Source organism: Oncorhynchus clarkii, chromosome 11, assembly GCF_045791955.1.
Source record: "Oncorhynchus clarkii lewisi isolate Uvic-CL-2024 chromosome 11, UVic_Ocla_1.0, whole genome shotgun sequence".
Taxonomy (NCBI): Eukaryota; Metazoa; Chordata; class Actinopteri; order Salmoniformes; family Salmonidae; genus Oncorhynchus; species Oncorhynchus clarkii.
Window position 1 is genome coordinate 23,870,473 of NC_092157.1, and position 11,275 is coordinate 23,881,747.

Consider the following 11,275-nt stretch of genomic DNA (forward strand, 5'->3'; position numbering starts at 1 on the left):
CTATAGTTCTTTGTCTGAGTACCAGAGTCAAAGAGGTGATTTAGATGAATGTGTCTAGTGACACTCTTGTTTATAATTCTTGGTCTGTGCCCTTCCTCGTTCCACTTTATTTTGTTCCACTTTATCCTCAGACTCTGGAGAACATGATGGAGATGTTATGTTATGATGGAGAGAGAATACATATGCAAGTCATACTTTGTTTATAATTACTTCTGTATTCTTTATCATTTCTAATGTATAAAAACGGGAGTAATGTTGACAAATATGACTTTATCCTATTCTAACTGGGACTTGGCCCGTTTTTTTGTATGAAACGGTTTGATCTGAGGATGCTCAACTGGTCCTTTTCTTTTATCAAAATTCAACCTCACATGGGATTTAGCCTTTGCAAATGAATGATACTACTCCAACACGAAAATCCTAAAAGGATATGACCTGTGTCCCTAACTGAAGGAGACCTCGTTTTGAGGACTACCTGCGTTGCATTAGTGCGTGGCGCTACCTCCCCTTTGTGCGTGGTGTGATGCTCGTCGCTGGTACGTGCTCTGCCTGCAAGACAGGAATCCGCTCAGTGTCTGTATGCATGACATCGCTGCTGAGCCGAAGCACAGCCACAGCCAGATCCACCTAGGAGAGAGAGAGAGGGAGGGGAGTCCGACAGACAGACCTGTGGCGATCAGCTGGCTGGATGTGTGTTATTCGTGCAGTGGTGTCCTTACCAGCTCCATGAAAGGTATGGCTGTAACCTTGCGATTAACGCACGAATTTGCACACACTTGACACGCAGCCTACAATCTATGTGCATACACCTGTGAGCTATAGTAGGCTGTATTTGTAAAGCGTAATAATGTATTACATTGTATAATGGAGTCTGAAGCTAAATAATTCCTCTGCGATGTGGAGCCTGGTTATTCTGCACTAGCAGCAATCTATTCTGGATGAGATGAGTCATATTGTCTAAACCTCGATTGGCGGGATTATTTTTCTAACATTAGGAATACATGGTTTACTGTGAATTATTTTTAGCATATAGTAAATTGTTAGTAGTAATAGTTCTACAGGTTAATAAATAGCACATTTTACGAGAAGATATTTCAAAGTCACCAAAGGACATATTGTGACATGCTAGTGTCTTTCAAAAATGTTGAATGTGTAGATTATACTGTATTTCACAAAATATGTCATAGGTTAGATAATCTAAAATAGTATGATCTATATATGATAAGATTACAAAATATGGCGACATATTTTGAGAATTCTTTTTTTTAATAACCTGAAAGCAACCTATAGCCTACTATACTAATTTAATGTCATGTTGTAGTTGGTAGTCTAGTAGGTTAATATAATTTTAATATGAATTAGACAACATATCTTTTTTGGCTGGTTAGACATACAGTACATCAACTACATATATTAGATTCCACCCTGATTTATCTAATCTGATTTATCTAATTTGATTGCATCTACAATTTGCAGGCAGTTCGATAATTTAATATAACAAATTAAGGTCCCCAAGCTTTGCATCATCATAATGTGTTTCCAGTATTAAAATGTCCAGACCACCAAAGAAGGAACAATCAGCATCCCAAACTAATAACACTCTGCAATGAATGTCTCCAGTGTGACTATGCTTGGCCTAACAAGCTGTTGCTGCATCCTGCAGAGTAAAAGGGAGGAATTCCTTCTTGATAGGCTAGGGAGCCAGGCAGCTGGGTGGATAGATGTTACCAAGGGTACTTCCTCTCTTCTGGTCAGAGAGCAAGCAAACTGCAGTTGACACAGTTGGAGGCAATGTACTACACAGTGAATATTCAGTGTACTTTTATTCTTATAATGTAAAGTTATAGCCAGACACCATCGATCTCTATGCTCAAATCAAGTACTGTACATAACTAACTGACCATATTCCACCATCCTAGAACCTGAGACGTCCTCCTAAAGGACAGGAGAGGTCTGGAGCCTAAGGATGGACACCATCTCCATGCTGGGCAGCGGCTGCAGCAGCCCGGCTTACACCGACACAACCCACCCTACCACCCCCTCCCTGTTCCTCCCCAACGGGGTAAGGAAGAATGGCCCCAGGGACCCTCCTCCCCACGGCCCCCTCCCCAAGCCTGTTGTAGCCATCCTGGGCTCGGGTGACTTCTCCAAGTGCCTGACCATCCGTCTGCTCCGCTGTGGCTTCCACGTGGTGGTGGGGAGCCGCCAACCCAAACGGGCCGCTGAGTTCTTCCCTCATGTTGTTGATGTGACCCACCATGAAGACGCTGTGGGTAAAGCTTCTGTGGTTTTCCTCGCTATCCGCAGGGAGCATTATTCTGTTCTCTGGGACCTCAAGCATCTGCTGGCAGGGAAGGTGTGTGTGTTTGTGTGTGTGTGTCAGGGGATTTGGTTGTGAGCAAAAAGACACATTTCCATTCTACTTCTTCTTCTAAGGTTCTGGTGGACGTGAGCAATAACCGCCGTGTGAACCAGTACCCTGAGTCCAACGCTGAGTACCTGGCCTCCCTGCTCCCAGACTCTACAGTTGTGAAGGGCTTTAATGTCATATCTGCCTGGGCTATGCAGTCTGGACCCAAAGATGCCAGCAGGCAGGTAAGATGGAAGAAGAGGTCTGTGTCCCAAATGGCTCCCTGTGTCCCATAGGGCTCTGCTCAAAAGTAGTGAAGTATTTAGGGAAAAGGGTGCCATTTTCACAAAAGGTTAATTTCAGGAGTTACTTATTCAGAATGAATTCAGGATCAAACACTGTCTCACTCTTTAACTCATTGCACAGTTAGTCATTCATTTCTAACTTATAAATATTGTATTGCATAAACCACGCAGAGCGACTTAGGACTAAATTAGTATTTTTACATAAATAGAATGTCTCCCCTTGTACAGACTTGTTGCAGGGAACAAACCACTCAGTCTATTAAAGTTGGACCCAGAGCTGAATCTGCTGAAAAAACATTGTTGGCAGCCAAGGCAGTATAGATGTTGACCTGTCTGTCTAGCATGGTTCCAGATCTCTTACCGCTGTGGTGCCGAACTGGCAAGACCGCACAAACAGATCTGGAACCAAGTTAGGCTAACATCCGTCTACAGAGAAATTAAATGGCAGCATCAGACTCTGCAACAGGATCAGCCAAATGGCTGCTGATAGTCTCTAAGCATCCATTGTCCTAAGCACTCGTTTGTTGTGATCTTTTGGACAGCAGCTACCTCTCTCTACATCATTCTCAGTTGTTCAGTGTCAGTTGTTACAAACCATTGTTGTTGACACAATCTGATTGGCTGACCTTTCAAAGAGGTGCACTGACATTCTCCTCAATACTACATACCCTCCCCCTACGGCATGATGATGTCATATGCGGGGGACAGGTCAAACATGATTATGACATATCACATCTCAGGGTAAAGTCACTGCACCCTCGTCTTTATTCCTATGATATCCTCACTAGAAGGAGTGTAAGGCAGGCTACTGAGCTGGTTAAAGCATTAACAGTCTGGTCTGTGCTTGCCTGGGAGGGAGACTAATTCCTCCAAATATTATGCAAGGATTATAGTGAGACTCTACAACTGAGAATAACATTTTACGCTGCCATCCTTCTTCAAATAAAACCATTCTAGACACACACACACACACACACACACACACACACACACACACACACACACACACACACACACACACACACACACACACACACACACACAGTAAATTCAATTAACACAATTGGGACAATGAAAAAACAAGCTCAATATTATGAACCAGGGAATCAGATTGTGTTTGTCTCAGTCACAAGGGGTAGAAACAACCACAACCATGTTTTCCTTTAACATAATTATATCTGCTAATTATTTGTTATTTCATGCCTATGATTGACAAGGTAAGCCTTCCGTGAGGTTGTTTAGAAAAAAATGTACACATTACATCACATTCACAATACATGCAATGCACATTGACCATGTCATACATATTAGATTGACTGACTGATTGACTACCTTGATTTATTATTGCTTGATTACCCATTCCTCAAGGTGTACATCTGCAGTAACTCTGTAGAGGGCAGACAGCAGATCATGGAGCTGACCAGGCAGCTCAACTTCACCCCAGTGGACATGGGAGCACTTTCCTCCTCCAGAGAGATTGAGAACATGCCCCTGCGCCTTTTCCCCGACTGGAAAGGCCCCGTGCTAGCCACTGTGGCTCTCTCCATCTTCTTCTTCGCCTATTCCTTTGTCCGGGACATCATCCACCCGTATGTGAAGAGCAAGCAGAGTGACTTCTATAAGATCCCTATAGAGATGGTGAATAGGACTCTGCCCACAGTGGCCATAACACTACTCGCTCTAGTCTACCTGGCGGGCCAGCTAGCCGCGGTCCACCAGCTGTACTATAGGACTAAGTACAGGAGGTTCCCTCACTGGCTGGAGGGCTGGCTACAGAGCAGGAAGCAGCTGGGGCTCCTGAGCTTCTTCCTGGGGTGTGTCCACGTTCTCTACAGCCTCTGTCTCCCCATGAGGAGGTCAGAGAGATACCTGCTCCTCAACATGGCCTACCAACAGGTGGGTGATGGACAGAGGGAGGGAGGGAGGGTGTGTGTGTGTGTGTGTGTGTCAAATCAATTAACATTTTATTGGTCGTATACACATTAAATGCTTGTGTTCCTAGCAACAACAGTGCAGTAATATCGAACAATACACTCTAAAAGTAAAATAATATAATTAAGAAATATTGAAATATTAGGACGAGCAATGTCTGAGTCCAGAGTATAAATATATATACTGTGTGTACATATACAGCGCCAGTCAAATGTTTGGACACACCTACTCATTCAAAGGTTTTTCTTTATTTAAAAAAAAAAAAATTCTACATTGTAGAATAATAGTGAAGACATCACAACTATGAAATAACACATATGGATTAATGTAGTAACCAAAAAAGTCTTAAACAAAATCTATTTCAATTAACAGGTGTGCCTCGTTAAAAGTTAATTTGTGGAATTTCTTTCCTTCTTAATGTATTTCAGCCAATCAGTTGTGTTTTGACAAGGTAAGGGTTGTATATAGAAGATAGGCCTATTTGGTAAAAGACCAAGTCCATATTATGGCAAGAAAGAGCTCAAATAAGCAAAGAGAAACAACAGTCCATCATTACTTTAAGACATGAATGTCAGTCAATCTGGAAAATGTCAAGAACTTTGAAAGTTTCTTCAAGTGCAGTCGCAAAAACCATCAGGCGCTCTGATGAAACTGACTCTCATGAGGACCGCCACAGTAAAGAAGGACCCAGAGTTACCTCTGCTGCAGAGGATAAGTTCATTAGAGCTAACTGCACCTCAGATTGCTTCCCAAATAAATGCTTCACAGAGTTCAAGTAACAGACACATCTCAACATCAACTGTTCAGGGGAGATAGCTCAAATCATGGTTGAATTGCTGCAAAGAAACCACTACTAAAGCATACCCTTCAGAAGAAGAGACTTGGGTTAAGAAGCACGAGCAATGGACATTAGACTGATGGAAATCAGATTTTTGGATCCAACCACTATGTCTTTGTGAGATGCAGAGTAGGTGAACGGATGATCTCCGCATGTGTGGTTCCCACCGTGAAGCACAGAGGAGGTGTAACGGTGTGGGGGTGCTTTGCTGGTGACACTGTCAGTGATTTATTTTGAATTTAAGGCACTCTTAACCATTATGGCTACCACAGCATTCTGCAGCGATACGCCATCCCATCTGGTTTGCGCTTAGTGGGACTATCATTTGTTTTTCAACAGGACAGCGACCCAACACACCTCCAGGCTGTGTAAGGGCTATTTGACCACGAAGGAGAGTGATGGAGTGCTGCATCAGATCTGGCCTCCACAATCACCTGACCTCAACCCAATTAAGATGGTGTGGGATGAGTTGGACCGCAGAGTGAAGGAAAAGCAGCCAACAACTGCTCAGCAGACAGTGGCTTGCGAAAGTATTCACCCCGTTTGGCATTTTTCCAATTTTGTTGCCTCACAACCTGGAATTAAAATATATATTTTTAAGGGTTTGTATCATTTTATTTACACAACATGCCTACCACTTTGAAGATGCAAAATATATTTTATTGTGAAATTAACAAGAAATAAGACAAATAAGACAAAACAAAACTGAAGACTTTAGCGTGCATAGCTATTACATTTTTGCCCATTCTTCAGGTAATTGCTTGCACCACTTCAGGTAATTGGTTGCCCATTCTGAAGGTAATTGGTTGCACCAGATCTTATTTAGGGGCTTCATTGAAAGGGGCTCTCACCACTTTTACGCACCACTTTTCCGTTTTTTATATTTAAAAAACAAAAATGTAAACAAGTCATTTTTAAAATTTCACTTCACCAATTTTGACTATTTTGTGTATGTCCATTACAAGAAATCCAAATAAAAATCAATTTCAATTACATTTTGCAATGCAACAAAATATGAACATGCCAAGGTGGATGAATACTTTTGCAAGGCACTGTATGTGGGAACTCCTTCAAGACTGTTGAAAGTTGATTCCTCATTAAGCTGGTTGAGAGAATGCCAAGAGTAAAAAAAAATAAAGAAAAACCCTTGAATGAGTAGGTGTGTCCACACTTTTTGACTTGTACTGTATGTGTAATGGGATGTATAGACAATATGGACACTATATGGATAGAACATTTAGTATATCTGAAGAATAGTGTTTGTGTCAGGTCAAAGACACCCTTCATAAATGCTGTTGTTTATGTAATTGAGGTTTGTAGATGTTTTATCAGATTTAAGTTCACTTTGGAATCGTGAATCAGCAACAATGCAGCAACACTGTAACCGTTATGCAGTTTTATTCTCCTCTATAATTCTAATCTTGAGAGTGACCCACATGGAAGTGATTGGATGTTTGGCCTCAGAGTGACTCATCTATTTGTGCTGTGGCTCCTGAGGCATGGCCATAAACAACACTTACGACAGCCAGCCAGCTGCACTGGGAAGACCACAGAATGCATCTTTTCCTGATGGTGTTTCTTCTTGTTCATATAAGTGAAACTATAAGCTAGGTTCTCATTCCAATTGGGTATTGTGACCAACATACATCTTCCAGTATATGTAACGGTAGTACATCCAACATTTATCTACTGATCCGTGTGGCATATCTGCATCTTCACCGGTTTAATCTCAGTTTATTCATTCACGTCCTCCTCTGACCTTCATCTGTCTCTTACTGCAACCCCCTTCCCAGCATCCTTCATTCTCACGCACACACAAACCCTTCTAGCTCTGTGTGCCTGTCGATCCAGGCCACACAATCAGCTGCACTCTCAAGCACATCTCTCGCTGTGTGTTTTGCTTCTCAAACACACCTCTGGCTGTGTGTTTATGTGTGGTGTGTGTGTGTGAATCCAGGCCACCTCACCCTGTCAGCCTGTCCTCTAGTTCAGGCCTGTTACACCCATATGGCCTCTGAGGTGCTCCTGCAGTTGTATTTAAATTGCTTGATATGCTGCATGCGGTTTTTCTTTATTTCACCTTGTGTGAGGCACACACACGCACGCGCGCGCGCACGCACACTGACACATCCAGTGGACTGTAGAGGCTTTTGTTAATGAATGAACACTGCCAAATTTAGACCGAAAACTAGGTCTCCTCATTTAGATAAATCAGGCAGCGGCATTTTTGAAGGGATGATATTTAATTTTCTTTGTCATTTTTACTCAGGTGTGTGTGTGTGTGTGTGCGTGCAGTTGTGAGTTTATTTCATGTTAAGTGAGTGTTTATTTGTGAATACACTATGCTTGTGTGACTTTGTTTTCTATTCATACATTATGTGTTTACTGAATGTATGTGTGTCTGTGTTCTCCTCTCTGCAGGTCCATGCTAACGTGGAGAACTCGTGGAATGAGGAGGAGGTGTGGAGAGTAGAGATGTACCTGTCCTTTGGTATCATGAGCCTCGGGCTCCTTTCTCTCCTGGCCGTTACCTCCATTCCTTCTGTTAACAGCGCCCTCAACTGGAGGGAGTTCAGTTTTATTCAGGTACTCAGACAGACACTGTTGATGATGATAATAATGGTGATGGTGAGGATGAAGATGGTGACGAGGATGATGAACATTCTTATGGAAAGGCCTCTGATTAATAATAGTGACTAAGAAATAATAACAAGCTGTCAACCTCTGGGTAAAACATTTGTTTGTTTTCTGAGTAGTCTTCTTCATGTTGTTTGTAATCATGTTCTTACTGTAGATGTAAAAGCTGTGATATAATGTATTGTTGATGCATGCATGTGTTTCTCTCGCTCTCCATCTCCCCAAGTCGACGCTGGGTTACATCGCTCTGCTTATCGCTACGTTCCATGCTCTGCTGTTCGGCTGGAAGCGGGCCTTTGACGAGGAGGCTTACCGTTTCTACCTACCCCCTAACTTCGTGGTGGCCCTGGCCCTGCCCGTGTGTGTCATCCTGGGGAAGGTGTTCCTGCTGATCCCCTGTGTGGGACGGAGGCTCCACAGGATCAAACGGGGAGCTGAGAGCAGCCAGTTGCGCCAGGACCCTGTTGGGGCAGCAGCACACGTCTCACCAGAGAGGGTCACTATCATGTGAATGGATGGATGGATGGATGGATGGATGGATGGATGGATGGATGGATGGATTGGCTGGATGGATGGATGATAGGTGGATGTGTAGATAGACAGGCAGACGTATGAACTTTATTGATCCTCAGAGGAGAAATTGAATTGTGGAACTGGACTGTGAAGCCAGAGCCCTGGGTTGGTTGGGCCACACAACCAGACTGGGCCAGACTGCAGCATAGCCTATCTAGCTATCGATATTCTGCCAGTGCTCTAGCTAGCTACCACTGCCCTGCCAATGATCGATCAGACATACGTCTCTGCTCTTCAGTGACACTTTGATGACACGCTGCCATGACCAACCATACTGTAACATTTCCAACAGCATTTAATGAGCCCCTAGTTCCAGACAATATATATTAAGGATAATTAGCCTATATGCTATATGCCATTGGATCTGTGGTTCGGTCAGTGCTGCAAAAGGCACAATGTGGTTCTGTGACTTGTCTGAGTATTGTCTGCAAATTGCCAATTTCCTTGTTGTAGAATTATAATAGTCACCATGGAATTATGTTCAGCCCAAGTACCATGTATTTTTAGATATGTACTTTTAGGAATTATGATATATGTGAAAATAGTATTATATGTGAAATCAATGTAAGAATGTTGACTGAGAATCACACACTTGAGAAAACATATTTTAGATGATCTGTGTCACTGTGTTCAACAGACAGAAAAATGTGCCAAAAAAAAAAAATGTATTTTTTACACGGTCAATAGAAATGATGTAGCAGGTTATTGTTGAATCAATATTTGTTGTCAATTGAAGTCATGTAATTAAGGAACAACATTCATGTATACTGTGTGTGTATTGATAATGCAGTACTGTATGATACACATGCATCCTAAAAATGATCATTTCATGACACTATCCTTGGTATAAAACGTATTTACTAGTAGTCATACTTCACAACAACACAACCATCAGTAGTGAATAATGTGACAATCCACAAAGACTTGATCCAGATGTTTGTATACTATTGATAAGTTTATTTCCTAGTTCTTCTGCTTGGATTAAGAGAGCCTAGTCAGTAGGAGAACATATCAGCTATCAACCTGCAACATGCCAAACAATCTATCAAATTGTCATCGAGCCTATCCCCCTGTATTAGAGTATGTTGAAAGAGCATGTGTGACAACATGTTTGAAAATACACTGAACAAATATATAAACGCAACATGTAAGGTGTTGGTCCCATGTGTCATGAGCTGAAATAAAAGATCCCCAAAATGTTCCATACACACAACAAGCTTATTTCCCTCAAGTTTTGTGCACACATTTTATTTACATCCCTGTTAGTGAGTATTTCTCCTTTGCCAAGATCATCCATCCACCTGACAGGTGTGGCATATCAAGAAGCTGATTAAACAGCATGATACTTGCACAGGTGCACCTTGTGCTGGGGACAATAAAAGGCCCCTCTAAAATGTGCAGTTTTGTCACACATCTCAATGCCACAGATGTCTCAAGTTTTGAGGGAGCATGCAATTGACAAGCTGACCTCAGGAATGTCCACCAGATATGTTTCTAGAAAATTGAAAATGTATTTCGTTTTAGAGAATTTGGCAGTACGTCCAACGACGGCCTCACGACCGCAGACCACGTGTAGAGCATTGTGTGGGCAAAAAGTTTTCTGATGTCAAGGTTGTGAACAGAGTGCCCCGTGGTGGCAGTGGGGTTATGGTATGGTTAAGCATAAGCTACGGAAAACAAACACAATGGCATTGTTATCATGGCAATTTGAATGCACAGAGATAACATGACGATCTTTCACTGGGGAAGGGGGGGGACGGGGGACACGGGGGACACGGGGGACATGTACCCCACCACATTCTGAAATTCCATTTTTGTCCTCCCCAGTTTTAACATTGGAATGTGATACAAAACTAGGAAATGTTGTGCCTCAGGACCATGTGGACGCCTCCGAGCAGTCGGGTAGTTGTTTGGAGTGTTTATCTGACAGAAGATAATTATATATATATATGTCCCCCCACTTCTAAAACCAATTACGATCCTGACAAGATCCTGAGCCCCATTATCGTGTCATTCATCTGCCGCCATCACCTCATGTTTCAGCATGATAACGCACAGCCCCATGTCGCAAGGATCTGTGCACAATTCCTGGAAGCTGAAAATGTCCTAGTTCTCTGGATCGACTTGACGACAGCGTGTTCCAGTTCCCTCCAATATCCAGCAGAATCACACAGCCATTGAAGCCTCTACCTTTTTATTTAAGGTATCTGTCACCAACAGATGCATATCTGTATTCCCAGTCATGTGAAATCCATAGACTAGGGCCTATTGAATGTATTTCAATAGACTGATTTCCTTATATGAACTGTAACTCAGTAAAACATTTGAAATTGCTGCACGGTGCATTTATATTTTTGTTCAGTGTAAATATGATTTACTGTGCATTTCTCTGTATTCACTGTCATCTGCCGTGTAATTACAAAATGTTGCCGATTGTTTAATATATTGATGAATAACCACCTACTCTGAAGAGAAAAGAGGAGACGGAGAGGAGCGCAGAGGAGAGGAGCGTTGCATGCACTCAGGCCAGTACTTCACCTTAACCACTAGGGGTCAGTGCCTAACAACATTGATGGACTTGGTACCTCTCTTATGGATTCCCACCCTCTAAACAAGTTATCTCTAACTGGTTTCTCACAG

General features: G+C 42.4%; 1 protein-coding gene across 1 annotated transcript; it reads left to right on the forward strand.

The window, feature by feature from the left end:
• The first annotated feature begins 570 nt into the window (after positions 1-570).
• LOC139420688 (metalloreductase STEAP2-like) lies at positions 571-9,839 on the forward strand. Its single transcript, XM_071170911.1, has 6 exons — positions 571-733; positions 1,920-2,356; positions 2,437-2,595; positions 4,024-4,551; positions 7,847-8,011; positions 8,289-9,839. The coding sequence occupies exons 2-6, from the start codon at positions 1,967-1,969 to the stop codon at positions 8,571-8,573; spliced, it is 1,527 nt and encodes a 508-aa protein (XP_071027012.1). The 5' UTR covers positions 571-733; positions 1,920-1,966; the 3' UTR covers positions 8,574-9,839.
• The last annotated feature ends 1,436 nt before the right edge of the window (positions 9,840-11,275 follow it).